The sequence below is a fragment of the Acomys minous genome (assembly GCF_964271855.1).
Source record: "Acomys minous genome assembly, chromosome: 13".
NCBI lineage: Eukaryota > Metazoa > Chordata > Mammalia > Rodentia > Muridae > Acomys > Acomys minous.
This window is the reverse complement of record NC_140495.1, coordinates 112,307,068-112,333,612: the sequence shown is the minus strand read 5'-3', so window position 1 is coordinate 112,333,612 and position 26,545 is coordinate 112,307,068. Positions and strand designations below refer to the sequence as shown.

At 48.7% G+C, this 26,545-nt stretch overlaps 1 protein-coding gene and 1 long non-coding RNA gene across 2 annotated transcripts; one reads left to right on the top strand and one right to left on the bottom strand.

Moving 5' to 3' along the window:
• Positions 1–3,402: 3,402 nt before the first annotated feature.
• On the bottom strand, positions 3,403–8,665 carry LOC311581561. The gene is made up of 3 exons (XR_014773800.1): positions 8,175–8,665; positions 4,950–5,111; positions 3,403–4,260 (listed from the first exon to the last, which is right to left on the bottom strand). It is a non-coding gene; the product is annotated as an uncharacterized lncRNA (long non-coding RNA).
• A 9,198-nt stretch (positions 8,666–17,863) lies between these two features.
• Positions 17,864–20,144, top strand: LOC311581837 (H-2 class I histocompatibility antigen, Q10 alpha chain-like; the record flags this gene model as incomplete). Its single annotated transcript, XM_084754356.1, has 5 exons — positions 17,864–18,083; positions 18,325–18,594; positions 18,822–19,097; positions 19,640–19,915; positions 20,041–20,144. The coding sequence occupies 5 exons, from the start codon at positions 17,864–17,866 to the stop codon at positions 20,142–20,144; spliced, it is 1,146 nt and encodes a 381-aa protein (XP_084610482.1).
• Positions 20,145–26,545: the final 6,401 nt, after the last annotated feature.

Genomic DNA, 26,545 nt, shown 5'->3' with positions numbered 1-26,545 from the left:
TGTCAAGGAATCAACTCATCAGCAGCCCCAGCTCTCAGGTGTCTTGTGTGTGTGTGTGTGTGTGTGTGTGTGTGTGTGTGTGTGTGTGTGTTGCGTGACTGTCTGTGTTTTTGTGTATTTGTGTGTGAGTGTGTCTGTCTGTGTTTGTATTCTGTGTGTCTATGTCTGTGTCTGTGTTTCTGTGTGTGTCTGTGTGTGTATGTGTCTGTGTGTGTTTGTGTGCGTCTATGTGTGAGTCTGTGTATGGGCCTGTGTGTGTGTCTGTGTATATGTCTCTGTGTGTCTGTGTGTGAGTCTCTGTATGACCGTGTATGTGCATGTGTATGTTTGCATGTCTGTGTGTTTGTGTGTTTGTATGTGTATGTGTGTGTGTGTGTGTGTGTGTGTCTGTGGGGACTTGCACAGTGACTACACTTATCTGCATCATAACATTCTGTATGTTGGGGCTGGACAGATGTCCCAGGGATAAAGAGCAGTGGTGGCTTTTGCAGAAAACCTGGGTTCAAACGCTAGCACCTGCACTTCTACACGCAGCCGTCTAATCCAGTCACCGAGGACCTGAAACCCTTTTCTGATCTCAATACCCACCAGGTACAATCATGGTGCACGGATATACATGCAAGAAAACCTGTTACACAAATAATAAAATGAAAACCACATCAGTTAAAGAGGGAGAAAAGGAAGGGACCAAGCAAGAGGTACAAAAGTTGACAGCAGCCACAGCAGGAGAGATTATGGAAAATGCTTTCCCCTCATAACTCAATAGGATCAGTGGCCAGAATCCACTTTTCAAAGACTCCACTGAGTTAGTGTGCTGTTGCCTACCCAGTGACACACACAATCCCTGCTAGTCTATAGTGGCAGAGCAAGTCCAAGATCTCCGTGGTTTCCCAGAATCTGCATGTCTTCCACATTGCCCAACACTCTGAATATGAACCAGGGCTGCAGGAGGCCAATCTCAAAGGAAAGGGCACACACATATCATAGCTCATAGGTAGCTGAAGAAGAAACACAATAGGATCCTGGCCTCCTCATCAAACCTCAGAATGGTCACAAGGCTGGGTGCTGCACAGGGCACAGAGTTCTGGACCGGAGTGTGTAGGGAGCCAGGCAGGGGAGGCTGACTAAGGGTTCTGGGGAGCCTGGTAGGGCTACAGCCAAGGCTAGATTTCTCCCTTTGCCCTTGGCGATGCTGCACAAAGTCCTTGTGGCTTCAGAATGAGATTCTTTCTCTCAGGACCAACACTCACTTGCCACAGTCTGAGTAAAAGGTGGGGTGGCTACCTGCAGCAAGAGGAGAGCTGGGGTAAAGAAGTCTTCATCCTAAATGATGGTACAGATTTATTCCACAACACTTCTTAGTCACTTTACAAGCATGATCTTCATTGTGAGGCTGACTGACTTCTCTAATTCCCAACGGGACTGACAGAGACCTGGGAGGATTGGTCATGGAAAGATTAACTGCTGGGTGAGGACTCTCCAGAGCCCTGCTTCCCCACTGCAGATGAAGCTCTGAGCCCTGGTATCCTGGGAGCAGTGTCTGGGGACAAGTTGATCACCCTGGTGCCTGTGCTTGTCCTGTTGACAACATCCCCCTGAGTCCTAGCCCAGATGCTGACCTGGCTCACAGAATCAAGGAAGGGAAGGGAAGCAGAGGTCTCTGTCTGTCACTGAAGTGTCCAGCTCTGGGTCCTGATCTGGGGTTCTCATGCTCTCACTAGAATGCCATGGTCTTTTCTGGTTGGCTCATATCTCCTGAATTAGCTTTATTTGCATGGTGGCCTCCACCACAGGAGGCCCAGGGGGGATTCACAATTAGTGTCTGTGTTGGTGTTCTAGCAGTGGTGAAGACCATGGGCCCAGAGGGTGGAGAGAAAAAATGGCACGAGCTGAGAATGAGATTCTTCTGATGGACCACTAATGGTTTTCAGAAAACACATCTACCCAGTCATTCTCCATGATACCAGGATGATTGTTCTAACAACCAGGCCTCCACTCCAACCTGGACACTAATAAGTGACACTCTAAGGAACATCATAGCACCCACCTTATGGCCACCATTTTATATCCCTGAGATTAAGGTCCCGGGTGTCTCTCCTTTCACCATTTCTTTGGTCCTGGGCAGGTATGGCCTCCTCTTGCCATATCTGTGTCCACACAGCCATCATTTGTTAGTTGTGATCTTATATTTATTGGAGAGATTGTGGCTGTGGCATGGGACAGCTGCCATGGCTGTATAGTTGTGTCCTGACAGGACTGGGTTTTGGAAATCAGCAGTCAAGCAGGATGCGGAGGACTTGCTGTACATGAAACGCCCCTTCCTCCTATTTCCCGGGGCTATGAGGTCAGCTGTGGCTCAAGTTCATCCTTGGGGCAGAGGTTTGGTGTGGTGTCCCAGCTGTAGTGAGATGTAGCATTTGCTCCAAGGTCTCCAGGACTGTTCTTGGCAGGGTGTTTCAATACACAAGTGTGTGTGTGTGTGTGTGTGTGTGTGTGTGTGTGTGTATGTGTGTGTGTGTGTTTGAGAGGAGAGGGGGAGAGAGAGAGAGAGAGAGAGAGAGAGAGAGAGAGAGAGAGAGAGGAGAGAGCGCCTCTATCACATCCAATAGCAGCCTGCCTTCCCTTCTCCTGACTCCACTCTTCCTCTCACATTCACTCCTTATTAACTGGTGGAGAATCTGCCAAGTGCCTGACCTTGTTCCAGGCCCTGGGATTCAGCAAGGAGAAGCAGGCAGATATCACAGCCCTGGGATTGGAAGGACGGCTGGAAAGTGTGGAAAGTGCTTACTGCTCCTGCAGTAGACCTGAGCTCGTTCACACAGCCCATCACAGGGAAACTCACAAGCCCTGTTGCTCCAGCTGATTGGAGTTGATGCCCTCTTCTGCCCTCCACAGTCACCTTCATTCAATTGGCACATACATACTACACACACACACACACACACACACACACACACACACACACACAAGAAATCTTTTTTTCTTCTTTCTTTTTTTCTGTATTACCAAGGATAGCCTACAGGGCCTCTTGCATGCCAAGCGAACACTCCACCCCTGAGCCATACCCCATCACAGCCGTTCCTTTTTATTGCTGAGTAGTATTCCACAGCAGGAACCGTCCACCACCCATACCATATGTACCTTCTTTTTTTCTTTTTTTTTTTCTTTTTTTTTTTTTTTTGGTTTTTCGAGACAGGGTTTCTCTGTGTAGCCTTGGCTGTCCTGAACTCACTTTGTAGGCCAGGCTGGCCTCAGGCTGGCCTCGAACTCACAGTGCTCCACCTGCCTCTGCCTCTGCCTCCCGAGTGCTGGGATTAAAGGCGTGCGCCACCACACCCGGCCCACACAAGAAATCGTAAAAACCAAGGTTGCGATTTTTATTTAGTTGTCATGGGGGCTCGCTGGTAGTTTGTATTAGTCTGTTTTTGTTTTTTGGGCTTTTTTTTTTCTTCTTCCATTCCTGTTTTTTCCCTTAAAAAAATATCTTGACCAAACAGAAAATGCAGAAGAGCTTATTTCTTCAGACAAATCCAAGGTCACATTTCATCACTGAGTCTGTCAAAGCAGGAACTCAAGACAGGAGCAGAAACAGACTCCATGGAGAGCTGCAGCTTAGTGACTCGCTCAGCCTGCTCTCGTCTATCAGTCAGGGCCTGCTCACCCTTGCTCCACACACAGTGGGTTAGCGCCTCTCACATCAACAATTATTATGAACTAGCCTGGAAGCATCTGATGGAGGCATTTACTCCTCTTCACAGATAAAGTCACTAACTCTGTCAAATCGTCAAAACTAAAAAGAAAGCCAGGAAATGGTTTGAATGAGACACTTCCCTTATAGACTGGATTGTTTGATCACTTGGTCCCCATGGATGGCTCTGTCTGGGGAAGTTATGAACCTTCCTGAGCTGAAGCCTAGCTGGAGAAATCCTTCATGTCCCCAGACTCTTCCCTCACAGCTCAGGGCTCTCACCATCATAGTGAGGCCTTGATGAGTACCATGGTAAAAGTGTCACGTGCCATGTCCTACACTCATGGTCTAGATCACTTGTGACCTCTCTCTTGCCTTCTGTGCAGGAACACTGGCCTCCATGACTCTGCAAAGAGTGTTTTCTCTTCCTCTTCCAAACAACACATTCTACTCAAGGTTGGTTTGCACTTTGACCCACTTTGTGGTTCTCTGTTGGTGATGTTTTCTGCTCTGAAATACTCATCAGCATTTATCAGGTAGAAGTGGTGATCACTGCAGAGCCAACCCCTGTGCTGAAGGAACAGAAAAAGTCCAGGTCAATGAAGGCAGAAATGAGATTTTTTTTTTTGAAGATACATCCAGGCCATTCGGAGTCTGGCTCCTCTGTGCAGAGGTTCTTTCTTGCTTCAACTCCGGCCTCACAACATGGCTCTGCATCAGTGACGTGGACCCAGGAATGCCAGGAGGACAGTGCAGGGTCACAGGCTTCAGGCACGGAGGCTGAGTCAGGACTGGTCTCCATTCTCTTCATGACCAGGACTGGGTTACGCTGACAGGCCCATGAATGCAGCGACAGAAAGGGTGTGCTGGGTAATGGAAAGATTAACTTCTGGCAACTGTGAAGCCCCTACAGCCTCTCTGCTCACGCTAACCCGGAACGTGGGCCTGAAACCCCAGGAACAGAGTCTGGGGACAAGTGATCCTTGTGTCCTCTTACAGCACGTTTCTGAGTCCCAGCACAGTGACCAATATGTCAGCAACTCTAAACCATTTTGTACTCAAGGTGTCTGCACTCCGTTAGAAACTGTGTGGATCTAACAGAGAAGCAAGCCTCCGTGGGTCACGTCAGCCCACACTGACTGTGCGAGGAACTGAGAGTTCTGAGAACTTCAGCGAACACAATGTCAAATAACTGCAGCCCATGATGAAAGTCTTACTTGGGGATCAAAGGACATTTGCTCCTATCAGAGGGGACACTTACCGTTCCTATTAGAAGGCTTGTGAATCCTGACCCTTGTGGTTTTCCTCAGGCCAGTGGTTTCCTCAGAGAACTCCTCCTCTGGTTCTGCCAGCACAGCTGGGATCCCAGGCCCACTGGAGAAGTGCGGCCATGGCCCAGCTGACCCTGCTCCACGTCCTTTAGCTAAAAGAATTGTAAAAGGTTGTATCAGAGACCTTGTTGCTGAGTCTGGTTACAAGGTAGACTGTACCTAGACCTGACGGTGGCAGCTCTATGACCGAAGCTTGAGGCCTGGTTGGCTGCTTACGGAGAGGACTGAGAAAGCATCTGAGGCCTGTTTATCTTAAGATGGAGCCTCTGTGTAAGGCAACCCTGTTTGCCTTTTTAAATGAGAGATCTGGTTTCTAGGAGTTTTAACAAGTTAATTAATTAACTAGAGAATTAACATGGTGGATTACTTTGGGGTAAGGAGCTAATTGCCTGTTCCCTAGCTGTCAAGCTTATCCATCAATGTGATCAGAGACCTGAGAAGGATAAGTTGTAGTTTAAAAGAGTTTATATATCAAACAAAAAGACAGAGATTACTAGCCAGTCCATAGCCCAATCCTACACAGTTGTGTCAGGTTCCTGTGGCAACATGGGCAGGTGGTCTGCATCCGGCTGAGAAGATCTGTGGCTTTTGGTGAGGAAGAGCATGTGAGAATCTGACTTTGTCTCATTTTCAACAATGTGAGACAATAACTCTGCAGGTGTCCAGTTGGCCCACAGTTCAGGCTGGGCCCCAGCAGAGGGTGAAGTGTTGGGTGCGTTGGCCCAGTGGTTAGCACACCACAACCTGGGCCTGAAGCCATCTGTCATTGTACCCCAATTGTCACAGAGATCTTGTGGAACTACTGGTAGGATTTGGAAATCTGTTTTTCATAATAAATTCATACATGCTCCGTCCACTTTAACCTAGCAGCACTGGGATTAAAGTGTTAACTACCACAGTCACTCGCTGTAGAGTTTTACCTTTGGTGAGTCACTAAGTTGACACAGGTGCCATTGTTCAAGGTTGATTAACTGTGAACCTGAAGCCTCAGTGAGCTCGTCATAGTCCACTTCCTTCATGTCCACCCTTCTGTTTCCCCTTCCTGTTTCCCCCTCCTCTCTCTGGCCACCTAAGTTCTGTAGATATTATGAATGAAACCCACATATCTGAGACATCAAAGGAAACATCTACAAATGAAGGAACGGCCGATCAAGGCCTGGCTGTAATTGAGACCCATCCCATGGGAGAACCAATCCCGATGCCATGAATGTTACTCTGCTATGCTTGGAGCCAGGAGCCAGGCATATAACTCCTCTGAGAGGCTTCACCCAGCAGCTGATGGAAACAGATGCAGAGACTCACAAACATGAGACAGAGCCAGGACATCCTATGGAAGAGTGGGAGAAATGGTTATAGACCTGGAGGGGTCAAGGACCTCACAAAAAGACCTACAGAGTCAACCAACCTGAGCACATAGGGGCACAGAGAGTCTGAATGATGAACAAATGACCATGGATGGACTGGTCCCCAGCCCCCCTGAATATGTATAGCAGAAACACAGCTACATCCTCATGTGGATCCCCAACACCTGGAGCGACTTCCCCCGCTGCCTCTGGTGCCTCCCTTTTGGATGCTGTTGCCCTAACTGGCCTGCCTTGTCTGGCCCCAGTGGGAGAGCATGTGCCTAGCTCTAAAGCAACTTAACGTGACAGGGTGTTTGGTCCACAAGTGGGGCCTCCACTTCTGTGAGGAGAAGGCCAGGGGAGAATAAGGATGAAGGGTGTGAGGGGGACTGGGAGGAGAGTCCAGGGGCTGTAACCAGAGTGTAAGGTAAATAAATAAAAAAATTTTAATGAGGTGTGGTACCTTGGTAGAACCTATGTTTGCTGTGCTTAGTGCGCTGCCTGTCGTGACAAGACAGTGACAGTGTGGAACCAAAGGTATCATAGAGGAGGGATGGATGTGATGGGCAGAGAGCTGTGTGGGTCATGAAGTCTGAACTCTGTCTCACCTGCTTGTGACTGCATCCTTGATGCTCTGGGTAGCCCTTCCTGGCTTCCAGATGTCTGCTCCACCCCTGGCCGTCTTTGCAGTTTCCCACCACAGAAGGTAGTGGTCCCTCCGCTAGACAGTCTCTCATGGGTCAGCTCTCAGATGCTGCACACACCTTAGACCTGCCTTTGGGAGTCTGGCTGTGAATACTGACCTGGCCTCTGTCAGGGCCATGTCTAGTTTGCACACACTTGGAACTGTGCAATAGTCTGTGCAGACTCTGGGTCAGTCCAGGTTTCTACCAATCTGAATTCTGCATGGTCTGATAGAACATTTCTTCCTCCCTGTGTAACAATCCGGAGGGCCAGGTTTCAGCATATTTTCCCATCACGTGCTCTGGCTGTCCTGAGAGTGTGGTGACAGGAGGGTCTGGGGCTAATAAGCCACCAGCTCGGCAGAGGCCTTTGAAAATGGCACATGGCTACTGCTCTGTTTGGGTACTGAGGGGAAAGGGTTTTCCACTCTCTCTCCTGCTGTGGCTGTTGCAATTCTGTCTCCCTTGCTCCCTCTGTACCATCTTAAAACATGATACTGGGAGAGCAATGGAAACTCTCAAGGGCCGTCTGTCTTTCCCACAGCTCTGGCCACTCCTCTTGGGTAATGGTGTTAGGATTCTGCTTACTTGTGATGTCATCGCTTACCTGCCCTGTGTGCCTGACCCTGTCCAGGGCCATAAAAAGGACAGATCCTCCATGTGGTCTCTTTCTCTCTCTACCCCCCCCCCACTTGCTCTCTGTTTCTCGCCCTCTTCCTCTCTGTCTCTGGGGTTCGCCCTACCCCGTTTTCCTTCTCCCCCAGGTTCATTTAATAAACTCCTCTACAACATAATATCTGAGCCTTGTGTTCTATCATTATCTAATTATTATATATAAAATTGGTGGCCCATGCGGGGAAGGTTATTCCAGCACTGTCTTAAGTCCAGAATCCTTTCGACTGAACTCATTTCCTTGTGGTCCAAACTTCACTCTTTATCTCCATTTCTTCACATCTAAACCCATCACTGCCCTGACTTCAGACCCCGATTCTAAACTGCGGCAAATTGCTGCTCCTTTGCTGTCTCCTGGGACCCGGGACCGGAGCACAGGTATCTCTCCCCCGCTGTCTGCATGGCTACACATCCCCCCCACCGACGCTCCCTGCCTGCTATATCTCTGGTAAGGTACCTGTAAATCTCAGCTTCTACCCATCAGCAGTGGACTTCTGTGGTTACCTCGAGTAGCTTTCCTCTGCTTGGACACTGAGTGCCTTGGACTGCGTGCGTTTACTGCCCTGGTCGGTCTGCTATGATTCCGAGGGAGGCTAATAATGGTCCATCTCACCGAAGCCCTCGCAGCCCCCTGGTGCGTCCTGCCAGCCACAGCCTCTGTCCTGCTACCCCACCCTGGGTGCGTCTCTATTTCATTTGTTCCTATTGTGCAGGCTGCACAGAGCTGGGGCGGCAACAGGGCTACAGCAGCTCCGTATCTGCCGCCACACGGTAGCCGCCATGTTGAAGGTAGAGCCTCTGTACCACGTATGCCTAGAGACTCAGTGGATGGGTGCGCGCGCAGGGCCCCTCCCCACGAGCGTGGGCAGGCAAGGGTGGGCTAGGGAAGGCTAGGGGCAGAGTCAAGCTCCGCCATAACTGTCTCCAGGCCTCCATCAGCGAACTCTTAGCTTTAAAGAGTCAAATACACCTGGCTTTTTTCCTCTAAAACTCAGCCTAGACAATTAAATAGATGCTGTTTCACTGTCATCAGCTAACCTGGATTCAACTACAAGCTTCCTGGCTAATGAGTTTCTACGGTTTTTAAATTATTAATTAATGACAGATAACTAGATATAACGATTGCTTCGCTCAAATATGCTAGCTAAGCCTCAAACTTGTCAGAGATCTGCTGAATATGGCATTTACCATGTGTAAATTTATTATAAACACAGAGATTCCCAGATCATAACAGTCTCAGGTCTCAGAAGACTTGCACTCAGTGGCAGGTGACTCCAACCTGGAGTGTGGTTTCTGGCCATGGAGCTAAACTGCTCCCAACATCTACAACGGATCATCCTGTGGACAAACTGAACTGGAGAGTCATTGTCTCACGTTGCTGAACACAAGGTGAGGTCAGCCTCTTCCATGTTCACCTTCCACAGAGCAGCCCCGTCCTCTGTGCTTGAGGCGAGGCTGTCTCTGCCCATGGTCCCAGGCTGTCACAGGAGACACCTGGGACACTGTCTGTTTACTGGGACTAACTAGTCATCCCTGTCATTTGTATTAATGCGCAGATTCTTTAGGTTACGATTTATCTTTCTCAGGTCTCTGACCACGTTGACGCCTAAGCTGATGTTAGCTTGATATCTAGTCAAAGTTTAAATCAGTGCCTTAAAATCCCATTCTTTTAACTAAAGACAGTGACTGCTCACAGCAATTTGACCTACTGCTTAAAGCTCCCAAGAAGGTGGTTTACGTTGGAAAATGCAAGTTATGAAGGTGAACATGTCTGAAAGATGCTTCACTTCCTCTTGTTGCTATGACATTGTTGTATTAACTGTTCAGAGTGTTGACACTGAGCAATGCAGCTCTAATTTATTAATCTAATTATGGTAAAACATTCCACTCTGTGATCTTACCATAGTTCCAAGATTCTAAATTTCCTTTTGTTACTGATCCACAGAGGCCAAAAAGGCTTCTGCCTTTCCAGACCTACCTCAGAGTATTTGTGCTCTTAACACAAACTTCTTTCCCCAAGCCTGTGCTATGTTATATGTCTACTGCCCTTTTCCTATAATGTTTACATGTCTAACAATGTGTATTTCACTGCAGATTAGAAACAGTGATGATGCTAATGTGTCTGAAATTTACCTCCCTTAATGAACTTAGAAGGAATCTTTTTTTTTTTTTTTTAAGAAGGATTCTTGTAAGCTGCCGGAAATCCATCTATCTGGTCAAATGGAACCCAGATAAGAACTGTCAACCCAAAACCTGAATTTCTCACCCACCACCTGTCTCTAAGGGTGGGATTCCTCCTCCTTTTCTCTGATTTTGGGACTCCCCTCACCTAACTACCTGATGCTACCTTTCTGCACTGCAGACCAGCTGACAGCCCCGGTCTGCATGACTGCCTATTTCCTCTCACTAACCTACAACTATAGGACTTTTTCATAGGGTGAAACCTCTGTTTCAGCTACAGCTGTTTCTGCTTCCACTTCTGATGCTTTCACTACCACTGCTGCCCAGGAAAAGGCATCCATTCGCCATGTCTCCAGGCTCCTCTGGGAGCCTTCTGAGAATTTCAAATCCCTGAGCCCACATTAAGGGCTTCTACATGCCTCTGCAAGCAAACCTAGACAGGTCCAAACTGAAGCCTTTTAATTATTGCCAGCAATTGGGTAAAATGGAAGGAAGTTCCCATATCCAGACCTTTTCTTTGCTCTCCCAAAATTCTCATCAATCATCAACCTCGGAAATTGTGTCAGCTGGACCTGCATTGCCCTTCCCAGCTGAAGATGTTCTCAGACCCTGGACAGCAAATCAGCCACCTGTTCTTCCAGAACTTGGCCAACATTTCAGACTTTAAAGCCCCTATTGCCGCCCTACTGTCAACAGGAAGTAGTTAAGACAATTACTTCGCCCCTTATCCATTTGCAAATGGTTGAAATGGTGTGCTCCAGACCCGGGACAGTCAGCTCCAGGTTCCCCCAGCACTCCTCGGTCCCTGTCTGCTGCAGGACATGGCTGGCATAGCCTGCGCTCTACCTTAAACTTTCAGGGCAAAACTTTCCCTTCCCCTTCTCTATATAATTTGGACACTGATTGCTATGGCTTTTTTTCTATCTCTCTTCTCCCTTTACATGGCAGCCAAGAGCTGCTTCCAATAAACCTTGAAGGGGAAATAAACCTGTTTCTGTTTTGATCCCAAGTGTGGGACGAAGAAGAGGGCAGGATGTTTACCACTTAGATGTGAGAAAGCAGGATGTTTTCCCACACAGAAGTTGAACTACTTCATGGGGGAGCTTGGTGAACAACACCCTTGAACAGACTGAGAAGATGTATGGAGAGGAGGCTTTTTGGCTGGGACTTGGCTTTCGGCTCTGTTCATCGCTGCACTTCAAGAGGCTCCTAAAGAGAACTGCTCCAGGGAAAGTTTCAAGGCTTTAGACTCCAGCTGAGGCTTGAGGTTCCAGCTGCTGTTCCAGGTTTCAGCAGCAACTTTGGTGGAAGTGCTGGTGTGCTGAAATCCTCCTGACTACGCCAAGGACTGATATCCTTAAGGTTTCATTGTAGTGTTTTTAATATCCTTTCCTATTTGTTTGGGTTAGTCATGTTGTTAGGGAGGTAGGCTTGTTTATTAAGTTTATAATAAAATATAATTAATAGGAAAATTGAGCCTACAGAACCTGCATTCATATACTGTAACTTGCTTTATATAAAATAAATCCAACAGTCCTCATATGTAATTATAGGAAAAGGTAGGAATGTTAGGATTCTGCTTCAGTCTGCCTATTTGTGATGTCATCGCTTACCTGCCACGGAGACGTGACCCTCCCCAGGGCCATATAAAAGGACAGACCCTCCACATGGTTCCTCTCTCTCTCTCTCTCTCTCTCTCTCTCTCTCTCTCTCTCTCGTGTGTCTCTCTCTCTCTCTCTCCCTCCCTCCCTCCCTCTGTCTCTTTCTCTCTGTCTCTCTCTCTCCTCTCTCCCTCCCTTCTCTACCCCCTCTCTCTCTACTTTCTCTCTCTCCTCTACCCACCCACTTTCTCTCTTTCTCTCCCTCTTCCTGTCTCTCATTGGGGTACCCCTTTCCCCCTTTTCCTTCTCTCCCCAGGCTCATTTAATAAACTCCTCTACAATATAATATCTGAGCCTTGTGTTCTATCATTATCTAATTATCATATATATAAAGGGTGCTCACTAGACCCACCCACGCCTCCTTTATTAACTCTGAACTCTCTCCTTCTACTGCTCTGTAAAGTTTTCTTTTATGCTTCCCTAATAAGCCACAGAATTCTGGCCATTGCTCACCACTTCCGGTACCTTCTAGGCAAATCACCCAGCCTTATTGTAGGGATCTCTCTGCTGGCACCACTGCCTCTGTCAAGACCGGATCAGTGCCACTGTCAACACTGCACAGATAAGCAGCACTCTGCAGAGCCGAGCATAACATCAGCCCCCACTACCCTCCCACCTTCCATGTAGTGAAAGTCATGGTGCCCTGCCTCAAGCCTCAGCCTGGGGCAGCAATAGTAGTCTGCACAAAAGCCATGACAGTCCATCCCCCCAGTGGTAGCATCCCACCTCCAAGCTGCAGTGGCCTGCTGCTGTCCACTGCCCTTCAGCCCTGTGACACTATATATCAGGGAGCCCATTGTCCCCACTTCCTCCTTCTTCACCCAACAACATCACCCCCAAGAGCTATGACTAGGCCTTGAGCAGAGGGCCACTAAAATAAAGCAGCTTCTTGCCAGTTCTTCCTGCTTCAGGGAAGTCATCCCCTCCTTCCCGCCCTGAGGCTGTGCAGACTGGAGAGAAAATAGCCTCATCTCCTGTCAGCGCCTCAGCAGGAGCTGTCCCTGGTGACTATTTCTGTCTCAGCTGACTGGTCTATGAAAACCAGACACCTTTCCTGTCCAAGAAAGCCTGCTGCCACCTCCATGGGAGCTGTCCATGGTGATGACATTTCCTACTTCAGCCTGCTGCCCTCACCATGGACTCTTTGTAAAATTTGACACATTGTAAGCTTTATTGCCCCTCAAGGCAGAAAATTGGCCCGACCTCTGCCTGAGAAAGCTCCAGCAGCCCAGCCACACACACCCTCCCAGACCTCTGTAACTGCCAACTCCGGCTCCTCAGCAGGACCCATCCCAGATTATGCTATTTTGGGATGAGAAGTCTGGACAATTCCTGCGCTTCCCCCAGCTCAGACTTAAAATCTCACCAGTCCACACTCAGGAAATCCCTGCCACTCCCTAAGAAACCCCGTAGACAAGCTGTGTCTGCTCACTGCCCTGCTGTCTTCTCCCAGGAGCAGAGGCAGCCACTCCTGGGTTCGTCTCTCCTCTCCTGAATTCCTCCCTCCAATAAATATCCTTTAAGGGATTTGTTGTCTGCTATGACTCCCCTGTCTGGAGGAGGAGGATGGCGACGATGGCGAAGATGACGAGGAGAGATGTGATGAAAGAGTGGAATTCAGGCTCCCAGGCTCCCCAGTTCATCAGTGTTTGAAAAACCCTCCCCTGGGAGCTGTATAGTCTCTGTTGAACAAGCCTCCTCTCAGACCTGTGAGGTTCTTGGGCTCCCGTGCCTCAGGGCACCCTTGGGACACTGTTGCACATCAGAGCTGAGAAACCTTCCCAGTTTTTAAGAGTTGTGAACAGTCTTCCACCCAAGTGCCAGAAGGCAGGCCACCCACCGCACCTACACAACAGCACTTATTCCTGTGAGAATTTCCCGTGTGTGCCTCTGTCCCAGCCACATAAGGTTTGGTTTCACGCTTCTACAGAGAGTTAGTCCTGCCCTCAGCGCTGTGTGTGAGTGTGGTGTCACTCTCCTTTGTGTGTCCTGTCTCTGACAGCAGCAGGGATATTTCTGTCATTGTTCCACATGAAGGCACCTGACCAAAGGACATTTTGTGGTGTTGTCAACAGAAGTGTTTGGGGTTAAAGCCTGGTTTCTGACAGCTCTAAGAAATTATCCTTGACCACACACTTACAAAAGTGTGATGTAGTGGTAGGAGCAGAGAAAGGGGATTTAGGAACATGGAAAAGGGACAAAGTGGTCAGGGACCCATCAAGTCATCATTAGGATGCTGATGTGAGATTTAGGTTTAAGAATAGGACAGAAGGACTTTGCCCCCGTTCTGTCCAATAACATTTTCTATTTCTTTTCTAATGAACTAGATATTTCTAGCCATTGCTCACCTCTGTGACAGCTGCTGTATAACTTTCCCCAGTCCATCCTCTGGGGATTCTAACAGATTGTGTGTGTGTGTGTGCGCGCGCGCGCACGCGTGCGCACACGTGCGTGTGCCCACCAGCATGGACCTTCATGGTCTTGATCTCCTGATTCTCCTGCTTTCACCTCCCTAGTGCTGCAGTTACATAGGTTTGCCATGACATCTGCCTTGTCTGAGACAGTCTGCTTATCCTCGTCTAGACAAACTACAGTAATTTACCCTGAGAGATTTGTAGACAGGAAGTGGAAAATGACTATGTGGATTTTTGTTGTTGTTTGTTCTTTGAGAAAAGAATCTCAGCTAAGATGGCTTAGCTGTTAAAGGATGGGCTCACCCCCAAAAATATAGGAGAAGGGACTCTCCTTTTGATCGCGAACACCTTGATCTCCTCTGCTTCCCCGTTGCTGAGATTACAGGCAATGCAGCATCATGCTCTGCTCCGTTAGAAGAATTCTGTTAATACATTATTAGAGAATATTCTAAAACAAGGAATAAAATGGTTTTGTAGTGTCCTGGCCTGCTGTTCATGGAATGCAGATGAACTGAAAAGAATCAAAGAGAAATTAGAATTCAATAGATTTCCATACTTAATAAAGCCAATGTCTCAACAATGACATAATGATATCAATTTAGATCTCTGGTTCTTAAGCAGTGTGTCTTAACCTCTTTAGCACACCGCTGTCTCCCAACAATATTTACATGGAAATTCAAATTCAGATTTAGAATTATGAAGTCGCAACAAAGGTAATTCTGTGGAAAGGGGTCACCACAACCTGAGGAAACGCATTAAAGGCCACAGCATTAGGAAGCCTGAGAACGACTGTTTTAGATAATCCGCTGACTAACATTTCCCAGCAGCAGTGGTTATTAATAACAGAAGCTTCCTACAACCTCTCAGATGGAAATCGCAGGCTGCAGAGTGCGGGAACCTGGCATCTCAGAGAAGCATCCCAGGGCCTGTGGTCAGAGCCTCTGACCAGGATAGAACTCAGAGATGCATTGCCGGAGCTGACATCACAGAGGGTCTTGCTAACCTCACAGAACAGTCCAGCAGCCAGTACAGACTTCCCCCATTCACATGGCGTGGATCTCATTCCAGGAAGCTGAACAAAGGAACTGCCTAAGTAAACAACTATCTCTCCAAAGTGTTGAGCCGCCTTCTGCTGCCTCACAGAGCCGGTGGGGCTCTTCCTCCTGCAGACCCTGCACTCTTCACAATGTAGTTACAGGGGCATTGCCTCCCTCCTCCAAGATAAACAGTATAAAACTCCATTCATAGCCCATGAGTCCCTTCCCCTGGTGACGACAACAAAGATGATGTCTAAGCCCTCCAGTTAACATTGGTGATTTGGAGCCTTGATTTCTTCTCTGGCAATTTAAAGGCTTTTAGATGCCTCCTAAGATTCTGAGTGAAATGTGTGCCCATGTTAACCACCGAATTTCTTATAATTTTCATTTAGGAAGTCTGTCAAAGACAGTCCTACTTTACAGTAACATTCATGAACATAACGCCTGTTCAGTGCACAGGACTGCATGCATGTGGGTGAGGCACAAAATGAAGGATTCAATGATGTCTAAAGTGCACAGTGTGAAAAGTCATGAGGAAGTACCACCTGTGCCGATTTAGTGACATACGAATGAGAAACAGGTGCAATTAGCCCACTCGATTGGTGCATCCCTTTCACGGCAGCAACCTAGAGCGAGAAGCAGGTGCGTGCCTGAGTTCCAGGTCAGCCTGGTCTACGCAGCCACTTCAGGCCAGGCATGGAGGCATACCGAGACCCTGTCTCCAAAAGAAAAGTAAAATTAGCAGGCAGTGTTAATGAAAATCTTTCTCCTGGGCCTGGACAGATGGGAGGAGCCCGTCCTGCTCTTGCAGAGGACCAGAGTTGATTCCCCAGCACCTGAGCCCTGCAGCGCACATGTTCCTGTAAATCTACCTCCAGGACTTCCTATTCTCTCTCCTGGATCCCATGAGGACACACCCCTTGCATACACCGAGAGACACACAAAAATACATACAAACAAAACTGAGTCTTAAAATTGTTTCACTCAAAATATGTTTGTGAAACTGAATTTTATCTGTTCCAAACAAGAGAAAACTTTAAAAAAAATCCTTGTGATCTGCAGTGGGAAAGATGAAGATAGGCCTCCCAGAAGTCTTAAATATCCAAAAATCTCTCTCTACACCATTGTCTCATTTTGGAAAATAGTTCTTTCTCTTCTTATTCTGCCTATGTGCAATTAGTTACTAATATCTTCATGGAATCAAAACTCTCAAAACCTCCACTTCCTAACATGGTAAACATGGATGATGTAATCCACAGGGCACAGCCACCATGGAAGGCTACACAGTGTCTACTCCTATGCAGAAATCCTGACATTCAAATGTTTGAGAATTGCTAACTTACTGGCCTCTGGGCTAGGACTCAAGGATGTTGTGACCAGGCCCAGGCCAAAAGGGATGAGGGAGGGGGAAAAAAAAGACTTAATGCGCAGACATTGGTGCCATGATGTCTGGCTGCAGAACTGGGTCTGAGGTGGAGAAGCAGAGCCCTAGAGATTTCTTACCCAGGGGGTGATCTCTCCAATACCCAATGTGGGGATTCTTCCACTGGAGCGGCACCCCAAGATCAAGGCTGCACCTCCAGCAGCTGCAAGGTCAGTTGCCATCACCCAGAGATTCATCACCACCACCGCTCGGCTACCTCTGCTGTGGTCGATGCCAGTGCCACCAAGAGACACACACTTATTCTCACACACACACACAACACACACACTCCCGCACACACACTCACTCATACACACTGATTAAGGGATTTCTCTGTGCCTAAGACTACCAAACACCTCCTCCAACCTGAGGGGAGCCCACTGCCCTCCTGACTCCCAGTCCTTCTGCCCAGAGCTCCCTGCCAGTCTGCCAGTCCTCCTCCCTGCCTCGGGGCAGCCATCCCCTCCTTCCCGCCCTGAGGCTGTGGTGACTGGAGACAAAATAGTCACAGCTCCTGTCAGTGCCTCAGCAGGAGCTGTCCCTGGTTATGATTCCTGCCTCAGCTGACTGGTCTATGAAAACCAGACACCTTTTCTGCCTCAGACAGCCTGCTGCCGCCTCCATGGGAACTGTCCATGGTGATGACAACCTTTCCTGCTTCAGCCTACTGCCTTCACAACCTCCGCCTGAGAAAGTTACAGCAGCCAAGCCTCCCTCCCCCCCCCCAACACCAGACCTCTGTAACTAGCATCTCCAGTCCCTTAGTAGATCCCATCCCAGACTGTGCTAATATGGGATGAGAGGTCTGGACAGAAACCCACCAATCCCTGAGCTTTCCCCAATCCAACTTTGAAATTCCACCAATCCACACTCTGGAAATGCCTGCCCCCGCCCCCGAAAGCTCCGCCCCTTAGCAGCCCTATATAAAGGCTGTGTCTGCCTAATTCTCTGCTGTCTCCTCCTGGTGGATTCATCCCTCCTCTCCTGGATTCGTCCCTTCGTTAAATCTCTTTTAAGACATTTACCGCCTGCAGTAACTCCCTTGCCAGAGGAATAGCAAGAAGAGGAAAAAGGAGGAGGAGGTGGAGGAGGAAGAGACGATGTGAAGAAACAGCAGGACTCAGGCTGGAAGGCTCCCCTGGTCCTCAGGACTTAGGGGCAACCCTTCACTGGGGGCTGCATCATCTGGAGAAGGAACAGGACCAGGCTTCAAGTCTCCTCAGATTCTCAGGGTTTGGGCATCCTTTTCCTGGGTACTGTGTGGTCCATGTAGCGGAGGCTCCTCTCAGAGCTGTGAGGTTCCTACACTCCTGTGCCTCAGGGTATCCTTGGACACTGTCCCACCTCAGGGCTGAGATGCCTTCCCAGCTCTGCGAATTGTGAACACCCCTCCACCCTAGTCCCAGAAGGCAGGCCACATCACCCACGCAATGCATGCCCGAATCAGCAACAACACTCAACGCATCAGGTCTCTGGCACTGCCTCTGGGAATCCTTAGAGCAACCAATCAGCCTCATCCACACCAGGGTTATAAAGTGAAGACACACAAGTCCTCACTGAGACTCCACTCACCTCAGAGGATGAGGACCCCTGCAGCCTGCACCCTCCTACAGCTGCTGGTGGCTTTGGCCCTGACACAGAGTCATACAGGTGGGTTCAGTGCGTGGGGGGAAATCGCCTTTGGGGTAGAAGGACCACACTGGGAATATTTGTGTCTTGACAGTCTCCTCTGCCTTCTCTGGCCCTCCCAGCTCCCTAGCTGAAAGGCCCCTGGCCCATTCCATGCCAGGTCCAGAGGCCCCGCACTAACCCCACTCTGCTACCTTGCCATCCGACCAACCTGCTTGAGTCCAGGCAGAAGAGTCTGGGTCTCAGTGTGTACCTCCCACAGGCTCACACTGGCTTCAGGTTTTTGAAACCTTGGTTTATGGACCGGACATCTGGGAGCCCCGGTACATCCAAGTTAGCTATGTGGACACCACACCATTCAAGGCATTCGACAGCAATGCTGCGACTGCAAAGATGCAACCTCGGGCTCCGTGGATGGAGCAGGAGCCACCTGAATATTGGGAGAAGGAGACAGAGGATGCCCTGCACTCCTCACAGAATGACAGAAAATTCCTTCAGGCCCTGATGAATCACTACAAACACAGCAAGGAAGGTGAGTGATCCCAAGTCTGAGGTCCTGTCCCCTCCTTGTCCTTAAGGTCTGTCCCACTAAGCTCCTCTCTAAACCCCACATCCGAGGGTCAGCCATAGGCAAAGAGAACTCTGGAGACATTCAATGTGGGAGAGCCAACCCGTGACCTGGTTAGGGGTTTAGTTTGAAACAAGATCCCGGAGGGGGCGAATCATCTCCGTGATGGTTGCCGAATGGGGGTGGGGCAGAGTATCTCACGCTACAGACAGTGACTGGCTGCAGTGTGGGAAATGATGGGCGCTTCCTCCGCGGTCACTATCGGGTCGGCTACTACGGCTACGACTACATCTCTCTGAATGAGGACCTGAGCTCTTGGATCACAGAGGGCAGGGCAGCTCAAATCATAAGGAACCGCTGGGAGGAGCATGAAAAGGCAGAGGATTGGAGGACTTACCTGCAGGGGACGTGCGTGGAAACGCTTCACGAACTGCTGGACCTTGGGAAGGAGACCTTGCTGCGCTCTGGTAAGAGAGGCACCTGCCAGCTCCTTCTGTTTCTGGTCCTGGGACTCCTGTCTTCTGAGGGCTCCTCCTATGTAGGGAGCAGCTGGAATGCTTACACTGTGTTGCATCAAAGGGAAGGAGCGCTCCTGAGTTTCCTGACTCCCCTGAGAGTTCGCCTTCTCCTGGGATAACTCAGGGTGTCAGTTAAGCAGCAGCTCCCTTCCATCTGTGAATCGCGTCCTCGCTCAGGCCTGCTCTCTCTCCATGCACAGCAACAATGAATGTCTGACTCCAGGGTTGCTGAGTCTCTCAGACCCTGCCCAGTCAGAACCAGGAGCCTATGTACCGACAGGAGACCCGAGTCTCCTGCTCTGAGCTGGCTCATGGTGATCATGGAAATTTCCCAGGAATGGATCACCCAGATGCTAAGTTTAGGCTTCTAAGTGGGTCTGCTCCCCTCCCTGGCACAGCTCCCCCATCCTTTCCAGGGATGGTCACATGAGCACTGTTAAAACCAAAGGAGGAATACAAAAATGCCTGAAGTTTCCAACTGTCTCCCTCAGATCCCCCCCAAACACAGGTGACCCATCAAGTAAGGCCTGAAGGGAACGTCACCCTCAAGTGCTGGGCCCTGGGCTTCTACCCTGCTGAGATCTCCCTGACCTGGCAGAGGGATGGGAACAACCACACTCAGGACACTGAGGTGCTGGACACCAGACCTGGAGGGGACGGAACCTTCCAGAAGTTGGCAGCTGTGGTGGTGCCTTCTGGAGAGGAGCTGAGATACACGTGTCATGTGAACCATGAGGCATTACCTGAGCCTCTCACTCTGAGATGGGGTGAGGAGTGGGTGTGAGCACAGTGTGCTGTCAGGAAAAGTGTGAGGCCTTGTGAAGATCCAGAGTGGGATCAGGAATGAGCACTAGGGTCAGCGTCCTCCCTCTTCCTTCCCTTCCCTCCTCAGAGCCTCCTCAGCCAACCATTGTCCTCATGGCAACTCTTATCGGCCTGGTTCTCGGAGCTTTGGTGATGGGAACTGTCATTATTTTTCTGATATCAAAGAAATAAAGGTAAGGAAGGGGCAGGGTCTGAGTTCTGGTCTCCCTAGAGTTTTCCAGCACAAGCTATAAACATACTCTGCCCTATAAGAGGAAGGCTGTTTCCACACACAGGTGCTGGGGCCTGTGCGCTGACATGAACTCTATTGTAAAGCATAAAGGAAATAGTGGACACACCCACCACCCTCTTGATGGAGGTGATGCCACAGAGTAGGTCCCTACTGAGCACAGACCCTCAGGAAGCCAGTTAGTCCTCTTTATGTACAGCCTTCCATCATGTCCCCTCCTCCTTCCATGGAGCTGCAGGCTCAGTTCTGGAAACTTCCCTGAGGTTTGCACTAGGAAATTCCTCCCACTCTCGTACCTTTACTGTTTCCCTGGTCTCTCACTGGTTGTGTTCTTCCCACAGGGAGACTGAGGCACCTATACTTTGTCTGCCAGTAGAAAGTGGGTGTTGGTTCCTGAGACCCTCGCAATATGGTAGACAGACACTCATTGTGGGGAGGTCACACATGTTCTTTTAGGCCCAATGCTGTGGGCTATTAACAGGTCTTATTCTTTATTGCCATAGGCAGAGACAGTACCCAGAGGTCTGATGCATCTCTCCCAGTAGCATAGGAAGTGTTCAGAGAACACACTCCTGTGCTGTGGTGACTTATGGTGGGGTTGTTTTTAGTATGGATGCCTGTTCAGTATCACAGCTTAACAATAACCAATAAAAAAATTTGCTCTTAATTATTTCCTTTTAAACTGTGACATGCCCACCTTGTGTGACTTCAAAACCTCCTGACTTTTTTTTTTTTCTCACACTGGCATCTCAAGTGTCTGTCTGCGGCCAGCATGACACAGGAAGTGAGTTCAGCCCAGATCCCAGAAGAATCCTCTCCACACTGCCCTGTGTGTCTTCCCCAGTCAGCTCTGCTGATCCAGGAGAGGCAGGCCCAGGAGACATCCACCAGAGACTGAACTGTTGTTTCCAATGAGCTATCAATTTAATCTTCATTCTTGAACATAAGGATGTGGATATTTTGGTAATTTTGTTTGCTAAGCTCTTCCCATGGTTTGCTTAATGGGTGAACCCAGTCCGAGCAAGTTGACTGAAACAGGAACTTAGTCTTGAGAAGGTGAAATCCAGCTTTCAATCTTTTCTATCCTTTCCTAGGTGCCTCTCTTTGCATTCAACCTTGTGTTTAAATCCATTGTTTCTCTTCTTAATTGTGTCCCTTCATCCTTCTGGGTGTCATTAGCCACCAGTCCCCAGGGACAAGAAAGCAGAAGAAACAAACTGGGGGACCAGATACCCACAGTATGATGGAAAGGACTTTCCAGGACCAGCTTCAGTCAGACTGTTCAACTTTATTTAGGGTGAATAAAGGCTTATATTTCTTGGGGAGTCAGGGAGGTTTCCCAGGGGTGGTTGTACACCTTTGGCTGGAGTCGCAGGGATTCTTAGTTTTCCTTTGGCAGCACGGTCCTCACATATAAGTGGGAACACAGTACCTAATTACGTTGGGGGCAGCAGGAGGGAGAGTGTTAGCTGGGAACTGTATCAAACGTCATATTCCACATGTGGTTAGAGGCATCTGTTCCTAGGGACACTCTCCAGATGAAGTCAGACAGACAGTAGGTGGCCCTGCTTGGGTGTGGGAGGGGTCAGGAATCTTCCATCTAGTGACAAACTCCAAGAGCATTCTGGACATGATGCCGGGCGTGGTGGCGCACGCCTTTAATCCCAGCACTCGGGAGGCAGAGACGGGCGGATCACTGTGAGTTCGAGGCCAGTCGGGTCTACAAAGTGAGTCCAGGACAGCCAAGGCTACACAGAGAGACCCTGTCTCGAAACCCCCCCCCCCCAAAAAGAGCGTTCTGGACATGTTAGACTACACCTCAAACAGCCAGGTCCTGCAACACCTAATAAACTTAAACTTTGCTTCATACTGCTAGACCTTAAAGTCTTTTGTTTCCCAAGTCAAGAATCTCATTTTCACACCAGTAGACACACCTGGAGGGAGGGAACCGGGTGAAAGAGGAGGTGGGAAGAGGAACAGGGCAGGGATCAGGTGTGGCTGGAGGGGGGCGGGGAGAGAGAATGGAAATCAGAGGTGGTGGGCATCCCTGTGAGCGGGGAGGCTCCCGGGAGTCTATGGTGGTCACCCTAGCTGACGCTCCTAGCGGCAAAAGATGTGGAGTCTGAAGTGGCCTCCTCTGGTAGTCAGGTGATCCTTCAGTGGAGAGGGGGGGAGACCATCCCACCCACAAACCTTCAGCCCAACCAACCAGAGACTGGCCCAACTCCAGTCCTATGCCATGAAAGAGCCCAGCCCAGCACCATTAATATCACCCTGCTATACTTGTACACAGGAGGCTGGCTTGGTCATCATGTGTGGCCTCCAACAGCAGCAACAGGGGCTGTCTCTGACTCTGTTGTCTGCCTTTGGGTCCCTTTCCCTAACTGGACTTCATGGTCTGGCCTCAGTAATGAAGATGCACCAAGTCCTACTTGATGCGCCAGTGTTGGTGATGCCCGTAGGAAGTCTCCCATTCTCTGGGAATAAAGGGAGGAGGGCAGAGTGGGAGGGGGAGGGGAGAGAGGGGGAGACTGTGAGGAAAGGTGAGAGTGGAAGTTCTCATTGAGGTATATAGGAAACAAAGAAATTAATAAATGAAAAAATGGAGAAGAAAATGTCAGAGGGCACTGGGCCCTGTTTAATTTTGTTTCTATTATCAGCATACAAATAATTGTAGTTACGGGTAATGATTGAATTTTTATATATCCTCTAAGAAATGGCAGAATAAAGCATGCTTAGATGAGGAAAAGACTGAGAAATGTGATGCTGTGTTACAAACTTTAGAACGGACTGGAGGATTCTTTTTTTTTTTTAAATTATTCCAGAACTGAATTTATTTTTTATTATGCTTTATTACATCCCAGTTTTTATCTCCTCACTCTTACCTTCCGGTTCCCACTCTCCCTCCCTGTTCTGTCCTATTCTCCTCCCCTACACCTCTGATGGGGGCCATCCTACCACACTCTCTGGCCACAGCCTGTCAGGTCTCATCAGGGTAGCCTGCATCCCTTCCACTGGGTACCCTCAAGGCGGTGATCAAATTGCAGGCACCAGAGCTCATGTAGAGGCAGTCTGCGCTCTCCCCTCTCTCCCCTCTCTCCCCTCTCTCCCCTCTCTCCCCTCTCTGCACTCTGCGCTCTCCCCTCTCTGCACATGGAGAACGAGCTGTCCATCAGCTGCATCTGAACAAGGGGTCTAGGTGCTCTGCATGCTTCATCCTTGCCTCCTGCATCTCCTCAGGGATCCGATCTAAAGCCTGCAGCGCCACCCTGTGAAGAACTTGCAGAATGACAGCCATAGAGACACGATAGGATGAGTTAAGAAAACAGAGCCTGTGTGGTGATACCACCTTAGAGCAATGTCACGTAATCACGTATGCGTCTCACTTTGTAGGGTTTGGATCACTGAAGTATGTACATGTGTGTGTTCTTCATACCATGGATGCACACTCAGGATTCCCATGGGCTTTGGCCGTGAGTTCTGAAAAGAGTGATTCTTGGTTGCACATTTACTAGAAATAATGGCTGTCTAGGAGGAGCCTTCACAGACTGAAGCTGATGATGCTCCAGCGTATGTGTCCAATAGAGTACAACAATTTGTCAGACATTGTGGCGTAGAATGTGTTACAGATACAGTTTAGAATCCGACAGGCTAGGAAACTGTAAAAGGATCTAGCTACACTTTACAGGAGATGCTCATAGGACAGGTGGGGGGTGTGGTCCCTCCCAGAAATAGATGAAATACACCTTATTGATGGTACATTTTTAAAAGTAAATGAGGCAAATAACAAAGCTTCTGAAAAACAGTGGATTTTAGAAAGGACTGCTGAATCAAAACACCCTCAATATGCAATGAGCTCTGAACAGTAGTCAGGAAATGTGTTGCACTGGGAGAGAGAATATGCTTTTGTTTCAACAGTAAGCAAAAGGATGTGGGTTCCTTCAAAATTAATGAAGATTAGACATGACCAAGGAAGGCTTCCTGGAAAATCTTGGGTGAAGACATAAAGGAAGAAACAAAGAAAAACAACAAAACAGGTGACATGAACACAACTCTTCTACATGGAAACACCTTGGAGACTGGTGGAGACGCGGATGTCCCTGCTTAGCCAACAGACCTTGTTGGCTACCGAGTTATTAGGACATATGAGTACAGCCATTCTCTCGTGTGGCATGGATGGAGATTTATGTTCATTGCAGTGTGGCTGGACAGAACAAATGGACTTACAAAGTTTGATGCAGTCTACCTGTTCACACTAGAGCAGAGAATCATCTATAGCTGATTTGTGCTGACTGCATATTTCATATTTCTGTTAATACAGAAATGTATATTACCTTTAAAAGTTTGTCTGTATTCAGAACAAAAGTACTAGACACCAAGGAAGACAACACAAGCGTATCCCAGATGAACCAGCCTCACAGACTGCATCAGTCACTGCATCCTGGACAACTTCAAAGTGGCCAGATGGTCCAGCTTCACAGGCTGTTCCATCCTGGTCTTCAGCAAATCCCTGCACTTTCCCTTCTCACAGAAATAGGAAAAAATTATACAGCTAGCTCTCCCAGAACTCAAGCAATATCCCAATTTTCAGGGCCTTCAAAAGATGCCATCACCTTCAGACAGCAGGAAGCAATTTTAAGAACACAGATCCCCCATTGCCAAGAGGTGAGATGAGGGAAAGTAGAGTGACTGTCCAGGCACGCAGCAGTCTCTGCCATTTCTGTGGCTTTGGAAGCTGCTTGCTCTGCACTTCCTGTTTACTCAGTTAGTACTTATCCTCCTCAGGCCTCTGATGGGGCAGAAGGGTAGAGAGCTATAGCCTCACATAGGAGCTTAAGCTGCTTGTAGAACACCAGCTTCAACAGGTCAGGGTAAACTGAGGCTGTAGGTGTAGAGTTGGCAGCTGGGGGCCACTACTGATTGCAACTTGTGCCTGAGGCCAGTACTGATTCTAGCTAGTGGCTGAGAGTGTGTTATTTATTGTGAATGGTGAAGGAAAAAGAAGAGACAATCATGCATAGACACACACACACACACACACACACACACACACACACACACACACTTGGTGAAGCAAGACAAGCTCCAACAGCTTCACACACACATATATACATACATACGAACATATGTGGATGAATCAAAGCTCAAAATACCTTAACATTTATATATGTGTACATACATACCAGTTGGGTGGATGGAGCAAAGCTCCAATGAGCAAGCTCCAACCATTTTTACATATGTATATATACACATTTTGTGCCTGGAGCAAACTTCACAGCCTCCAACAATTTCATTTTTGCTCCCACAGAAAAATCTTTCAAACAGTACAAAAGTCACAATGGGGTCACTGCTGGCAATTCAAATAGACCCAAGAGGCAAGCTGTGGACTCCCTCTGTAACCTTTGTATACTTTGCAGGAAAATGTCCAGGCCCCCACCTGAGGACCTCCATAGCCAGGCTGTCGGCTTCAAGTTTTGCCCCTGGAAACCCCCGACATCTTTCCCTGGTATCCGCTCTCCACCTCTTCATCTCCCCTGGGCACCCCCACCCTGTGCTCCCTGAGAGGGGTGTTCAGGTCCTCACGCTGTGCTGCTGGCCTCTCTTCACCTCCAGAACAGCTGGGGCTAAATCTCCACAGCCCTGGGACCTGAGATCAGACACCTGCAGAAACTTAAAAGATGAAGCCACTGAGAAAACAGCAGCACCCGGGGCCTCAGTTGTGGCTCCTGCTGACTGGGAACTCGGGAAGGGCGGCAGCTGCAACTGGAGCTAGTTTTTTGGGCTCAGGCGGCTCCATCTGTGTGGCAACAATGTATAAACTAGGCATTCCCCTAGGCGCTGAGTTTTGCATAGTCTGGCACTGCCAGCCAGAGACCAGCACCAGGAATCTGGCCCCTTGGTAAAAGCTCACAGTTAATTTAAGGAGAGTTAATTTGTTTAGTTAGATTTCGAGTCTGTGTAAACCCCTTGAGGCATGAGTTAATAGGACCCCTCCCACACCTCTCTAACTGTCCATTGGACTTTCCAGCCTCTGTAACTGTCACAAAGGCCATCTCCAGCCCTTCAACAGGACCATTCCTAGATTATGCTAATTTTAAGTGAAACATCTGAACAACAACAACAACAAAAAAAAGCCACCAATCCCTAAATTTACCCAATCTCTGCCCTAGAATATTCCACCCCATAAGAAATCCTGTATTTTCCTGGATTCCTCCATTATCATATTCATTTACACTATGGAATACTACTCAGCTATTAAAAATTCCCAAAATTTGTGGACAAGTGGATTGAACTAGAAATGATCATAATGAATGAGTTAACCGAGGAGCAGAAAGACTCACTT